Here is a 16,803-nt window from a genome sequence, read left to right on the forward strand (position 1 = left end):
GATTGGTGTGCCACATGAAAATTGTTGATGTTAAAACTGCCCCCAAATATACTTACATAGTAAATTAAAATAGTAATTGTCAAAAGTAATCTCAAAATTTAAAATACCTAAGAACACTGACATTACAATGATTATAATACACATGCTCCTTTCAATATGTCCACGGGCTTGGTAGCACAGTGGTATAGCGCTTGATTACTACAATTTTTTGTACATACACCATTGTAGTTTTACACCGTCTGTCATGTAAAAAATTCAAGAGTACAAAATAAGAAATAAAAATGAAAACATAAACCCACAAAGAACAAGCCTAAATCAGCAGATGTCAAACGATGAACCTAAACAGGTATTATGGACAACATAAAGAGGACTGCACATACGAACACATTGAAACATAAATATCAAGACAGCACAAATAATAGCTATGTGTTGTGCAAAGCTACTATATCTTTATTGTAGAATTACTGTATATTTCTTGGCAACTGTTTTCCAGAGGAATCTTTTGTAAAAGTGGATAAAAAATACTAAAAGTCAGTCATGGGGACTGTCGACAGAAGAGAAAACTAAAAATTTTGTTTTTAAATGTGTAATATGAAATCATTTCTACGTCAAATGTACGCAAGAAAATGATTTTGGTATTATATCACTATCATGTCGGTGATGCGAACCCATACGTTTTGCCCCTACCAATAATAACTTTAAAACTAGAAGAAATGAAGTTTTTTCATTGAAACAAGAAAAAAAATATTAACTTAAATCTACAAATAATCAACATTATCTCCAATAAATCAATAACCTGACATTTGAAGAAATTCACATCGTAAATGATACAAACAAAAGAAAAAACATAACCTCAACTTAACTACCTACTAAAAAATATCCAATATTCTCAATATGTACAACACAAAAACGTTAAAAATTTCCTTGGAAAATAAAGATAAAATTAAAAACTTGTATTTTTTAATATATATTAAATTAAGTTTCATTCTTGAAATATATAAAAAAAATAACACATCAAGTGACCATGTCAATGACGACTTACATGAATTTACTCCCTATCCAAACCTTCCTATAGAAGTTTTAAATTCAAAATTTTTTCCCCCTGTGTTGCGCTGTTGGTCCGTCTCACCTTTGAATATATATACTGTATAGAAGTCGCCAGCCCAGGTTAAAATTTCTAATACGGTTTTGAGGTAGTTGGTTAATTCACCGCCGCAATCGCCACCATCTCTAGGGCATCGACTTGTGGTGGTCCCTAGCGGACAATTGTCGAACTCTTCAAACACCCCTTCCCCCTCCTGTTGAACGAACTTGAGATGCAGTGAATGATAGGTGGGGTGTGCGGGGAATGACAGCGGGCGACAGTGCTGCGCTCTAACGTGTAAATAACAACTAAGACGATACAGGGCGTTACGGCAACGCACTGCAGCGGTGAAGTTCCCAAGCTACTCATCATACGCTCCTGAAAAACGTAGAGTAAATCCTATCCACTGGCGACTTCTATACAGTATATATATATATATATATATATATATATATATATATATATATATATATATATATATATATATATATATATATATATTCAAAGGTCTCACGGGGTGGCTCCGCGCGGTTGCAGATCCTGTGGACCGCGCTGTCCGTGGCGCTGGGTCTGGAGATCAGGGCCGAGCTGATACGAGGAGCGCCGTGCATCAAGAGGTTCAACCAGCTGTTCTGCCCCACGGCCGGGAACAGCTACCCCATGTGAGTGCACGACTCCCCCTTCTCCCCTCCCACCGTCTTCCCTCCCCCTTCCCCAACCCTTAATTCTCCCCCCCCCCCCCCTGGCCCGAATGTTCGACCGGCAAACGTCGGCTTGCAGCTTCGTCACGACAAAACAAGCCAAAAAAAAAAACTTCTATACGACTTTGCTCTGAACTGCTTCTCAAGACTGGTAAACATACTTTCTTTTTTAATTTAGAGCTGATAAAAAAAATTCTAGTTAAAATTACATGCAAACTACTGAGCGCCTGAATTATGTCTAATTGAACTTAGTTCCACACAGCCACCATAAAATATATTTGTCACTGTCGCAAAATTATCTCAGTGGAATGATTTTGTGAAAGCGACAAAATCCTCCGTGTTTGTAGAACTTTATTCAACCAAACATAATCCAGACACTCAAGTGTTCCACCTTAAATAATTTCACTCTTATTTACAATAAAAATGTTTTCAGCTCCAACTACAAAGACGTTTGCCAGCCTTGGGAAGCACTCTAGACTTGAAGTCGTATCAAAATTTTTTACTCATTTTTTTAGATTCGTACATGTTAATTTTTTTCATTTAGTGTTGTTTTTAATGATATCCACTTGTTTTATATATTGGTTATGAAAGTAGTGTAGAATAGGGCATACTGGCACAGGGTTCAGGTTATGGTCCGGTGCCAGGGTACGCCATCTTGGATTTTGACGTCACGTCAGCCATCTTGGATGACCTTGACCACTCCGGCGGTCATTTTGGTTCCGCCAGCTTTAAAACGAACATCCCGCTCATTATTGCTGCAATTTTCGTTACGCCCGCCATTTTGGATGTGTATGACGTCACTGTTGCACTTTACGTTATGGCCGCCATCTTGGATTATAGAACATTGCAAGTTTCGTTACGGTTGCCATCTTAAGAATCCGTAATTTTTATGCTTGAAATTTTAAAAAATATAAAATTTATAAAACATTAATCAAATTTTAATAAAATATTATTTTCAATACGCACTTACGTCATGGAGATCGGAGTCATCGGTTCGAACACGGTGAGAGCAAAATAAAAAAAATGGCGACCGATCCTTATTCCATGGAAGCCGCCGGCAGACTGACCTCCCACCACTAATGCCAAAGTACATATTGCCAGCTAGTATGACGTCATGTCCGCCATCTTGCTTTCGTCTTCTATAGGTCACCATCTTGTTTTCGTCTGCTAGAGTGTGCTACCATCATGATAGTTTAATTTTTGTCCACTAGAGTGCAGTATTCATTTATTATTACTGGGGCACCCGCTATCTTGAAATTTGGGCGCCTTCTTGGAAATGTGTAATTATTCAGCTAGAATTTCGAGAAAATAGCAAAAATCATTTTAAAAATCTGCAATTAATATACTTATTGATTCGATCGATTCCTGTCCTTGATTCGATACCTGGGTGATGCAAAAAGTAATAATTTTATGTAAAAAGTAACCAAATAAATAAAATTTGGTTGTAAATCCCCAAAGAAGCTTAATTTCCTCATATACTAGCCTCCAGTAAGCTGTTCTGACTACCATCTTGGAAATTCGTAATCAATTAGCTATAAATTTGGGGAAAAACAACACTTTATTATTACAAATACAATGTATTACATAATTTATATTCTACTACAGGAAATCTTGTGAAAGTTAGCAATCTTATAAAAATTTAGTCCTGTGTCGGCTTGAACTGACTAATTCTCAGCTCCACTCGGTTTTATGAAGACAGAGACCAGCCAGATCCTTTGCCTACATAGCATCTTTCTTCCCGACAGAGTTTCTCGATACTATGTTTAACTGACTTCTTCACATCGTCGTAATTGTAAATGGGAGTATTCACTGTCTTGAATGCACACTTCTTCACTTAGTCCTCAAACGGATATGGTTTGCCATATTCAGTCCAACCACAAGTTATATTTCAAAGGTCCGTATGTAGCTACTTCATCAGTAAGCTGATTGATAAATGTTCAGCCTGATGACAAGAAAAGTACAAATGTCTTTGGATCCATCAGTTTTAAGCTCCAACTGTCTTTGGCTCCAACAGGCATTTACTCCAATGGTCAATGCTCCAATTGCTCCAAAGCTCCAAATGATCCAAATGCTCCAACAGCTCTAACAGCTCTAACAGCTCTAACAGCTCCAAGTGTCGACGTCACTTCGGAGAGCTTAGGGTCTTCGTGCGACCTGCTAGCCAATGCCCGACCTACCACCTACCTCATCGGTAGAGACCTGTAAAATTCGCGGATTCATTTCGCGATAGGAAAGAGTCCAAATACTTTTGACATTATTTTGCTTCAGTTATTGGGCCACAGTTTATCTGAAGGACTCTGGGCCAATGAAAAATCTTTAACAGAAGAATTAGCGAATCACGATCATTCCAGTCAACAGGTGTTACGAGTCGGTAACCAATCAGCAGATGTAATTTGCACGAGTGCATAGAGGATAATGGAGTCTAACCTTTTGAGATTTGAAATCGCGAATATTACAGGTCTCTACTCATCGGGCGTCAGTATGAATACAACGTATACATAATCGAAACACGTTTTCGTAACCTAAAAAAATATATTGTCTTAATGATAATGAAAAAACAACCTAACTTTAAATATGAGACATCATACAACATTTTTTACAATGAAACCTACTACTCAAAACTCGAATTTTTGTAAATCGATTATTTTGTAAATGATTCCGTGAAACATAACATTTATAAAAATTTTAATTTTCTAATATATATCTGAAATATCAAATTAAATATATATATATGAACACTCCAAAAAAAGGTATTTATGTGTACTGATGACCCGGAAAACCCCATTAAGTGTTTTTAATGTCGCCAACTTTAACTAACCAACCATTGACAACATTTTAATTAGTTTGAAATGTAGCTAACGTTAACATATCAACTGTTCAAAACCGAGAACTATAGTTAAACTACTTTAAATATCGCAATGCTGTTTAGCAATTATCAAAAAATGAGAGGAAATAAAAAATACAATTATCATAATTTTATTTTATTTTTTTAGAAGAGTGACTTATCTAGAAATTAAGTATTTAATATTTTATATTTACATAATTGCTTTTTTAAAAAAATATTATGTATAAATAAAACTATATATAACCATTAAACGTTGCAGGTATGTAACTTTTCTCTTCATACTTTTATTTTTGTATGTAATGCCTTCATGTCAGTGTTTGCAAATAACGTTTGATCAGCACTTAAATGAATAAATATTTTTAGTGTTATTATTTACGTCTTGTTGACAGCCATATCATTGAATACGGGCAAAACCTGAGCCCTACCTAACGACAGTTAAATGTTTTAACCGTTGGGAAAACGTCACTGAGTAGCCACTTTTTCTTCTTTTGAAATGAACATTGCTCATACGAATCTCTAGTCATTTTTCAGTCGTATACACACAACAAGGGTTGTGAACAAAGACTAGGTGACCTTAGGGTACATTAAAAACATGAAAATAGTAAAGCCCCAATTAACTACAGCCTTTAACTGAGCGCTCAGGCTGAAAGTATCTTACTCTTCAAAACAATAGTTGAGACATGCGCGCCAACTCGTCAGATGAGAGATATCTGGCAAGACATGTTTTATTTTCCACGATGAACAATCTTTAGTTTTCCCACGTCTCTAAATGAACGCTATTACGAGAAGAAAATTCGCACGAAAGTGATATGTATCAGAAAACCCATTGTTAGAATTTTTAAAAACTTTAAGAATTATATAAGTGAAGCGCCATTACTAATTACGTTTTGGTGAAAATTGCTGTGCGTGTTTTCGAAATTTAGGCACGATATTCTGTTGTTTGTTTCCGAAATTATAAGTGAAGGTCGCGACTATTAGAAGCAAACAGGTTTATTGTATTTTATTATGTTTAGTGTTTCAGCTAAACCTTTATGAATTTGTAAAAAAAAATTGGTAATATGTTTTAACCAGATTACGTAGGTGCCAATTCTGTGCCACGATAACTACCGTAATTTTGTAAAAATTACCTCCAGGCGGATACATAAACCACAGAGATGAGAAATTTCGGTCGGGCGGACCAAGGAGGTATAAATGGGGAAGATTTTTGAAAAAAAATGAATTATAACTTCCTTAATATGAAAATAAAATAATGCGCCTGTTTGAAGTTATTACAACTCGTAAGAGTTGTGTGTACCAAAAACATTTATTTGTAAGGTTTTTTTTTTTTGTGGTAACAATAGCTAAGTGAACAAGAAAAATATGGGTAGAAGAACAAAAAAATATATATTTCCTTTATAGGAGACAGTTTTAAAACAGTGAAAAAAAATTATTTCAGTTTATAAATTACGTCATGGATAAAAAATTTAAAAAAAAACTTAGTTGAGGCATACAGTGTCTAGCGAGGTATTAATATTATTGATGAATATAATGAATAAGTTTTTATAATGGTTACAGATTCAACAAAAATTAATTGAAACTAAGTTTCGTGAAACTTGAAAGAAAACTCGCAATGTATGTTTGTGCCCTGAAGCGACTAGTTTTAAACACATAAGTTACAAAGAAATATATACAAATCCAAACACAGAGGACAGAAGATATCCCTACTTAAGTCAATTAAGGGAAAAGACATATCACGGGTCTTACATGAGTGTTATCCAGGCTGTTGAAAATTAGACGTTTTTCAGCGTTTTCTCTGAAAGTATAGATGGTTATGTTGATTAATATGGGAATTAAAATTGACATAATTGCTAAGTATGACTAGAAACTGCAACGAAACACATGCCAACACGAACAAATAAAAGCCGCAACACTAAACATCGCTGACCTAGAAAGCAACTGTGATTGTAGTCCCTAGAACATTAAAAATAAATGTTAAGATTTTTACAAACGATTACTTCGGAAACCAGTTGCCAAAAAATAATTTATTATACTACAAGAAAACTACTGTAAATTTGTACAACACAATTCTATGGTTATTTTTGCATGAATGAAATATGTTTTTTTGGAAATATTACTAAATATTTCTTGCCACACGAAAATTGGAGTACAATTTTAAATTTTTATAATGTTTTACACAACCATAGATAATGTTTTTTAATGTAATCGAATATTCATGAAATGGACCTTATTTTGTTTTATTATGCTTATCAATGTGCGCAGATAATACTGAAAAGTTCTTCAGGAAAGTATAATTTTAATTAATGTAGGAAATGGGACAACACAAAGCATAAATGCCCCGACAAGAATCCTAACCCAGAAGTAACGCAAAATTTTTATTTTTGAAGTGATACAGTTACTATCATGTAAATGCACAAATTTACAAATACTTGTTATTTTACATGATAATTTCAGTTCAATTTAATAAAAGAAAATTCACAGTGTATGGTGTAAATTATTTAATTTCGTTTAATCGTTTCTGACTTATTCTCTCATCAAAACAGACTCGCAAACCTGTTCTGGCTCTAGGGTTTTATTAAAGTCACCGTCTATTGTATATCATCCTAAAAGGCTATAAACTTCAAGGTAACGGCTAAACGTCGTGTGAACAATATTTATCGCGTGTTAGCATGCTCACTCTTACTTGTAAACTAAAAGATAAACGGATTCTTGTATAAACTTCTGTAATTTTTTTTATTGCTACGTATTTATCTTTCAATCCTTAAATAAATGCCACCTGCAAAACAATCATTTGCTGATAAACAAATCATGATCAAGTACTTAAGAAGCAATAAACACACAAGCCCGTGGTTGAATAACTCTTCATCTATCTAATCTTTAGTTGGACTTAAAAAATTATACACTCGAGATTTAAATAAACATAATTCATTAATAAGAAAGACACTAATCGGCCTACAGCTACAGCCAACCAGAAAAAAACAGTCCCCTGTTAGGCGAGAGTATTTAAAGGCAGTAAAATTTTCAATAGCGTCAGTAGGAAACTGTTACCCTGAAGATGGTGACTGCAAGGTTGACCAAAACGTCTGTTAAATCTCCTTCGACGGCGGCTAGAACCAATAAGCCAGGCAACTTCAAGCAACGTCTTAAATAATTCATTGTTCATCAAGTTCATGAGAACAACAAATGACAAGACAACACGAACAACTGAGACGTTGACATAGACGAATATTAACGGGACGATTCTTTCAGGTGCTGCCTAACATCCACGTGATATTTAACCTCCACAAAATTAGTCCCGTTACTGACGATTCCAAAGATGACATGTTCCCGAAGAATGAAGTAAAAGAGGAGAAAAATATTTTTACATAAACTTTTGCTTAGAATTTAATAAATAAACGAATGTCACAAATACCAGAAATATAACAAAAATGAAGTGTAATAATTACTATTTTAATAATAAAATAATTTTATTAAAAAGTTAAACATGAATACATTGGTGCCTATCTGCGGGTCACAGCCGTACACGAAGGAAAAAAGGAGAAACCAGTGTTTGAAGATAGTTGTAAACAAGTCTATTGGGAAGATGCGTATAATTATTTTAACTGCATCAAAGTGACCAAAATGTAAGTATTATCTTATTCTTGCCCTCCAGGTTGGCAGTACTAGCATCCACCCCTTCCTTGCCCTCCACCGGGTCAATGTCCATGTTATGTGTAGTACAGCCAGAGGGGCATCGTATGAAGTCTACCTACAGTATATTTAAATTTATTTGAACACTTTTGGAATCAACCGTTAAAAATAATTCACTGACTGTAACTGCGTTTGTTTTCAAAGCAAACTTACCCAGGTTTACAAGCCGTCAAGTTGGTAGCAAATCAAGAAAGAAAGAAAGCAATAGTTTCGCGACTTAAAAAATCTCTTTCGGTACCTATTTATTCTGTAAATATTTAGGAAACATATATAAATTTCTGGAACATTTTACGAACTTAATGTACATAACATATATATGTTCTTCAATATTACAAAATGATCAATGTTTTCTCATTTTCCATGTAGCAAAGATTTTAGGAATGTATTTTACTCAGTGTATCCAGTATTGAATAGGTAGCTTAGAACAAATTTCATATTAAGCCAAATAAGATAGTTACTAATTTTTTTGACCTTCGAGCGCTATTTTTCTTCCCTTGCACCACCCCTGTGTTTTCTACCCTTTGTAGTTAAGTTTAGTCGTATCAAAACTGTATTTATACAAAAAAATGATAATTCTTCTACGAGTTATAATAGTTCAAACAGATGTGATATTTTTCATATTGTGGAAGTTACAGCAGTTTTTCGGGGGGGGGGGTGTTCAAAAAACGTTCCCCATTTCTACCCTTTTGGTCGGATATTGCCCATTAACGAACTCGATACAGATTTTTCATTATTGTATTTTATGTATCAGTTTGGAAGTGATTTGTGAAAAATTACGGCAGTTATCGTGTCCATAAAAATGTGATATATCAATATATACAAACTTTTGATTTGACGATGGTTTTGGGGTCTATGGACCATGAAAAGAAAAATTATACAGAAAGTCCGGAAGTCGCACCGTGGTAACGATTTATAGTATTTTTTTTTCCCGAAATATTCTTAAATGCTACATTAAAAATGGTTGTCTTCTGAAATATGTTTATTTCAGTTAGTGAACCTTGATAGTAAAATTTAGTGTGAAATGAACACTTCTTGCTAGCAACTCGTTTGTGACATGAGGAACATCTCAGCAAGAACAGAATGAATGAATTAATGAAATAGGACTTTACGTCTCCTCGATCTCGCAGTCGCATTACACTGATTCTTTTTTCTCGTGTAAATGGAACAGCAATATTCACGTAAAATTACAGATATTTTATAAATTTTAATATTTACATGAAAACCAAAGAGTGTTTGGATACTTCTCCGGGCATTTATGCTTTGCGTGGTCCCAATACCTCCAATGGTTGAAGTTATTTGCAAACCATTCCCTGAATAGTTTTCCAGCACTAACTGCACACATTAAAAAATAATAATTAAACAAACTAAAGTCAAATTATTGAACATTCGAATATATATTTCATGGTTTAAAAAAAATTGCTTGAATGAAACATCAATTAAAATATCAAATTAAGGACCAATTTCCGTAGGAAATATTCAGTATTGTCTCGAAAAACCAGTGTTGCACAAAGATAAAAAAAATGTTTCTTGTAGTTATTACAAACTAATTTTTGGAAACTGGTTAACAAAGGAATCTTTTGAAAAAAAAAAAAGCGCAGAATTTTTTTTCCCCCTACGTGAGGCACGAACGGAGGAACATCGGTAGGAATCGAGTGGCCATCGGAGGAAGTAGCAACCCGGCAACGTCCGCCTCGTTTCCAACTCGCGGAATATCAGGATCCGACTCCCCCCCGGGAGATCCAGAAGGACGGGTGACGAGCCACTGGCGCGCCGAACAATGCTCCGTTTAGGACGCCGGCGGCGAAGGGTGGGCGTCCCGTGGGCGTCCGTGTTCCCTCCTACCCCCCCACCTGACGTCACTGCGCCAACAAGGGCTGGCCCCATCCCCTCTCCCCTAACCCCTCGCGTGACGTCACGACCCCACGGGCGCAGCTGCGGCCTCGACGGTCCGCCCAGACGTCCGTCAACACGTCAGCGCCGCGCCGTCGCTTCTGCCCGGGGTGCGCACAGGGTGTGCCCTCGCACGCAGACACTCTAAGCCACTCGTCTCTCCAGATGATAGCCGGCTCTTCTCAAGAATCGCAACTCCGCGTCACCAATCTTGCACGACACTTATACCGATTACTAGGGACCGGGAAAAAAATTCGCGGGTTCAATCACCTCTTGGATGAACTCCGTAGTTTTACGTACACTCGGTCAAATGTCACCCACTCATTTGGCTGCTGTCTTGTGAGACGTCCCATTGCAGCAGCCTGTGATTCGATAAAGCTTTGGTCAGGTGTTTCTCATTGGCCCAGAGTCAACCATAGGTGAGTTGTGAGCCAATGGCAGAGGCGGCACTGAGGTATAACTATTTGTATTTTAGCCTATCGCGAAATGAATTCGCGAATTTTTCCGGTCTTTGCCGATTACACTATAATCAAAGAGATGGTTATTAAATTGCTATATAACAGCCCATCGGAACGGTGTTAATACATATGTACTTAATGTTGCAACGGTATAAAGCGCCGACACAGTAAAGGCTGTCCATAAAAGAATGTCTCAGTTTCAATGAGATTCTATACCAGTTTAATTTAGACCATTTTAAAAAAATCATACATAAAATATAAGGTAAACGAACCGAGTTTTTCCTTACAAATGTTACAAATGTTCAACAGGTGCACCTTTAGTTACACGGTACACATCCAACCTGAAGTCCCGTTCTTCCCGTCCGAAGTAATGGAAGCAATAGCCTCTTCAGTTCTGGCTCTCGACTCTGGCAGATCATCAGGTAGCGGCGGAACGTAGACACGATCTTTTATGAAGCCCCAAAGTAAAAAAAAATTCGCATGGCGTTATGTCAGGTGAACGAGGAGGCAAGCGAAAAAGAGGTCTGTCATCTCAACCATTACGACCAATCCAACGGTCATCTAGCTTAAAAACATGTAGCAACTGTAACCGGTGTAGACTTTAAACTAAACGCACGTTTAAATGAAATTACCGTTTCACTCTCAGCAAATTGCAGAAAAACAAAACGCTTTACGCTCATGAGTCGCCATTTTGCGTAGGTGGCGCTGCAATCGATAAAACAACAAAGCAGTACTCGCGCATGCGCTTACCTAAAACTGTTTGAGTTACTATTGAATTGTGACCTTGAACTAACACACTACAACGCTTATAGTTGATTCTACTAAAATTTATAAATTGACATTCTTTTATGGACGAACTTTACATTAGTGCGGTAGATTGCAACATTGTTTATATAATGTGTGTATTTATATCAATGTTAAGTGTGTATGAAGGAATGTTAGATTATAAAAAGAAACAAGTGTAAAAAATACAGATAACAACTACACCTGTTATAAAGTCGTTAAAAAACGAAGACGTCGAGAAAACGAACTTAGGACCGGCTTAAGAAAATAATATCACAAGGACAATAATACATGATGGTATACTTTTAGAATGCCCTTATCGGGATATGAAGAAATTTAAGATAAAGAGCCAACAGGAACAAGAGATCCGCGCCTGTTCTGCGGGACACCCGGTACAATGGCTGAAGTGCAAAGTTTGGACTGTGGGAACAGTTTTATAGGAATGTATATATACGGCAACTGTGTTTAACGACGTGTTCTAACCCATGCGTATTAATCACCAGGCATGGTCGAACGCCGTCAGGGGCGTACGCAATGAGGGCAAAGGGCAAAGTGGTTCTATACCCCCCCCCCCTTTTTTTTCAGAAATGAAATTCGGCATAAGCTCCTGAGCATTATCTCCGCAATTTTTCGGGTGTCGCAACACGGCGATTTTGAGGTTAAAAGGTGCCTTCATCTAAGACACAGCATGTGCCGTCTCCTTAACATTCCTGACTCGTTCAGTTTTTTAGTCATGTGGATGTAAAAATAATTAATTAACACCCCTCGCACTTTGAGGTCTATCCCACAAAACAATGATTACATTAAGCTAAGTCGTAAGTCTACGAAAGCAAGGCTAAAAACATTTTAAATTTACATACTGCAACGGTTTCACAAATAATTCATACAACTGCACAATACTAACCTACCATAAATACGTATCTCAGAAATATTCACATATTGGGCTGGGATAAATTAAATAGTAATTTTAAACGGTAAGTGTTTCAGGTGTTTACCTAAACCAACGTGATATTATTTAAATAAAAATTTTTTTTGCGACCTATGTTAAAAACTTAACATATTGTCGAAATTTAAGTAGAGCAGTAAACATTAAACAATGAACCAGAAATGACTTTACGGAGCCATTGAAAACCTAAATCCTCTAAAAAAATATAATTTGAGTTATTTAACTTAGTTATGAGTTAAATTTAGGGTTAAAAATAGATAGTTGATTCCAGCTTGTTTGAAGTCTTCCTGCAAAGGTGCTGAGAAATGTTTGAGTCATGATAGGCCTAAATTAACTTAGACGCGTATGCATGAACCAGAACTTGACCTCGTCAGAAGTGTATCTATGTCAGTGAAGCGACGCTCGCTGGTGCTTCTAGCGCGGTGTCACCTCTAAGCTCAAGGCTCTGAAGTGGCAGGCAGTCTTCTCGTCGTGCATAGGACAACGATGAAATTTGAGCGGTGACCATATTATATGGCGGAGAAATGAATATAAAGGTGTAATGCAAGTCCCTTAAGTGCTTTCAAGAATCTGTACCTGTTGTTTTATGCCTACTAATAACTCAGAAAGCGTCTTTTAGCCATTTTAACACATATAAAAATACACTTTAAAAACTTGATCCGTAAACCAAACAACTTATCCGCCCTCAACGAATTCTTAAATGATTTTCGTGAGCAAACACCGCTCTGATATGTTGAGCAGTTTTGAAATCGTGTTGTATTTTTCCCGAAGCTCTGTGCACCGCATGTGTGTGCCCGGGTAGGCGGGGGCCTTAAGAGTCACGCAGATCAGCAAGTTGGAACCAGCCACTCACAGAGAGATGCACGGCTCTCTAGCTCAGGCACTTAACTTCCTGACTCCTAGACACGTTGCAAGACCCGTTCTACGATGGCACGTAAACGGAGAATAGTCCCCTGGAACATTTCACTGTCGCGTCTGCTGCTTCCACAGTGCACGGGAACATAACAAATGGCAACCAGTGAGATTGCATCGCAAGGTTACGCGATATTAATTTAAATTTTAAAAAACATTTGCTCAGAAATCATATAACGGGCAGACTTTATATAAATAATGCAAATAAATGACAAAAGTAATAATATAACACGAGATATTAATAATGTTCGCGGGCTTTCACGCCCATTGTCTGAAGTAGCTTGGCTTCTGGGTTGTAGCTGCGTCATTAGCGAATAATTCACCGACGTTTCGGTCGACATTGCAGTAGCCATCATCAGGGACTGCAATGTCGACCGATCCTTCGGTGAATTTTTCGCCAAGGACGCGGCTATAACCCAGAAGCCAAGCTACTAAACTCGAGATATTCTTGTACTTGAAACAAATTTTAGCATATTTAGAAGATAAACATACATGTATACCATCACAGCCAAATACTCGGATTCTATTGGTCGCATACTGAGCTAATCCACACGGGTCCGTCTCTGTCTGCGTGGTATTGTATGAACTCTCTTCCGTGAGATCCGTCTCTTTTTACGTGATCCGTCTCCGTTTACGTGTCATTGTGGAACTGGCCTAAGCGAAATTTCACACCATCGGGATACTTTCTAGGTGAAGCCGCAGTATCCCGAAAATGACACTCCATGTCATCTCGACGATTGTATCATTGCCCGCTGATAGCTTCACACTCTGCCTGTGTCTCCCTTTGCACCCTGATTGCTTCTTCTGTTTTAACGACTTGCCATATTCACTGGCAATATTATATATGATACCCTTACAGTAAATAGATTATTTCATGGATCAGTGTTTTAAGTCTCGTCGCTGGGTGAAGCTATGGGAATGGTTTTCAATTAGGAGGGTAGTACCCTGAGAAAAGTCTGCACGTATACATACATATCAGTGAAAATTAAGGCTTTCCAAGATTTTTTATTCTTAACTTGTCGTGAAAGATAAAAATATATCCCCAAAATCTTCGTTTTAATTACATATGCATGTTTTTCTAGCTGTTTTAACACAATTGTCAGTTTAAGTTTGATCTAAGAAATTGTTTTACAAACAACTAAGGATGAAATTTGAAAAATAACGTAGGTATTTTTTTTTAGTTCCAAAACAGCGGTCATTGAAACTTGTCAGGTATCTACTGAATACATCGAAACTTGTCAGGTATCTGCTGAATACAATAAAGCTGAATACTGAGTTATCAGACTTGTGTGGCTGTACAGTCACAACCAGAACAATGCACTGGAAAAAAAACCTTAGCTCGAATGAAGACGTGAGCTCAAGATCCGTCCTTGACAGGCCAGACGTGTCGCAACAACATCCAATTCTTTTCTTTTTCTACTGGATTGAAAACCATGATTGCGTGGTGAATACTAATTTTCCTTGGCGCAGACGCTAGCATTAACCATCCGCGTAACTCCTGAAAATGATCATTGTATGTCGAATGCAACAAGTACAATTGCAGAAATCCAATTCGATCGTGCTAATTATGAGAGATATCGAAGCGATGAGCCTCTATTAGTAGCCTCCTTCCACCGCAAACTTCAATTAGATCTGCCTATTTCATAAACTGCCCATATGTCCGCAGGCCTTGCCTCCGATTCAATTAAAGGGAGGGGGGAGTGGCCCACGGTTTAGACACCTCGCAGAACTGCCAACATTCTAGAACGAAAAACGTAAACCAATAATGATACAATAAATTCAATAACTACCACACATTAACTTCAAACTCAATAATAAATTCTACAACTGTTGCAGAACAGGGCATCATGCACGGATAGTTGAGCGTACAACAAATTCCCCGCATTATCTTATCTAAATTCCGACAAACTTAAAATTATGCTAACTTATATAACTATTTAAATTAAAATATACATCCACTATTTTGAAAACTATGGCGGGACACCATTTAATATTTCAAGCACACCTTCTTAGAAAAAACTATTATTCCTTTATAATATACATCTCCTTAACACCTTTTATTTTTAGCTTCAAAATTAAAAGTTGTTGTGGCATGCCTGGCACTGCTTGTGGACTCCGGGGTTCGACTCCCAAGTCGGGCATTAAGTCCTCGACGTCTGTTACTTGCGGTGAAGGCAGCTAGGCTGCGGCTAGCAATAGCTGCGGCGCACTGTAAGTTATTGTGTAAATGGACAGAACATTGATGTAAAATTACAGATATTGTACGTACTGCACATTAACATAAAAACAACCACATCACTACAAAATGGTGCTCGCAGTCATACTGGGGTCGGATGTTTAACCCGGATTTATGCTTTGTGCTGTATCAGTACCTCCAAAAGTTATTAATTTGTAAACCGTTCTCTGAATCACTTCCCCAGTATTAACTTTACAAAAAACTTTAACCAGTGTATCCAAATCCAGTTTCACTGGGAATATATTTTTTTCAAGCGATACATCTGCTTTCATTTAAATGTACAAAAAACAAATGTCTGTAGTTTTACTTAGTTTATTTCAATTTGCAACCAAAAAAAATACGTTGTGAATTCACGGGGCGTCGTTGGAGATTATGCAACCAGCATTCTTCGTGTAAACGGGGTGAAAATTTTTTTTTTCGTGACAATGTCTAATAAATCGATGAAGGCCGGATGCACGCACGAAAAATTGTCCCGTTACGCACATTGTCCCGTTACGATGTGTCCCGTTACGCACATTGTACGCTTGCGCCGCATCTATCCTTCTTCCACTCGATTGGAACAACCATCGATTTGACTTTTTCGAGGCACATTAAACTTGAAACACGCCCATTCGTTTCCTATTTTTCCTATCATCGTGCTATCCTTAACAGAATAACACAGATTGAAAGAAGTTAAATAACAAACATGTATAAAAATTATAGTTAAAATAATCTGTTCGTTAAAGTAATAAACATATTTGAATTAATAAGTGAAAATAAAAGTATTTATCAATTAAATTGTAGATTTCATTTCACTCCTTCTTTGTATCCATACAAAATAGTGATAATACAATAAAAATTATTCAATTTTATTCATAAAAGTATGCAATCATTTCATCAATGTAATTTTATGACGTTGTCACGTTAAACTATCGTCCGTAAACTGACTTTACAGACAACCAATTTTTTTTAACAGCGTAGGAGCCAGCAGCGCCGAACAAGGCGCTACTACAGCGCGGAGCGCTGCGGCGGGAAGCAAACACGTCGCGGTCTGCTGGGCGCGCGTTTTCCTTCCTTTCGCCGGGACTCGCTCTCCTTATCTCCGCGGGCTGATCGCTGGCCAAGGACGCGCGAATACGGAACTAGCAGAGCCTGCAGCTCGCTGGGCCCTGTCTCCGGGCGTCCGGTTGCCTTTTGGTTGCCATATGCGTCCATTTATCCCAACTGTCTGGTCAGCTGAGGCGGTGACTATGCTGGGTTGGTGGCCCCAGCCGCTGGTCAT

At 37.3% G+C, this 16,803-nt stretch overlaps 1 protein-coding gene across 4 annotated transcripts in view; it reads left to right on the forward strand.

The window, feature by feature from the left end:
* LOC134543000 (protein spaetzle 3) overlaps positions 1-16,803 on the forward strand; it is a 169,946-nt gene that overhangs the window by 133,121 nt on the left and 20,022 nt on the right. For all 4 annotated transcript variants that reach the window (XM_063387660.1, XM_063387661.1, XM_063387659.1 and 1 more), the window contains exon 2: positions 1,622-1,746. In XM_063387660.1, the coding sequence (XP_063243730.1) occupies positions 1,622-1,746 (125 nt within the window). The remainder of the gene's footprint in view (positions 1-1,621; positions 1,747-16,803) is intronic.

Source organism: Bacillus rossius (genome assembly GCF_032445375.1).
Source record: "Bacillus rossius redtenbacheri isolate Brsri chromosome 9 unlocalized genomic scaffold, Brsri_v3 Brsri_v3_scf9_2, whole genome shotgun sequence".
NCBI classification, from domain to species: Eukaryota; Metazoa; Arthropoda; class Insecta; order Phasmatodea; family Bacillidae; genus Bacillus; species Bacillus rossius.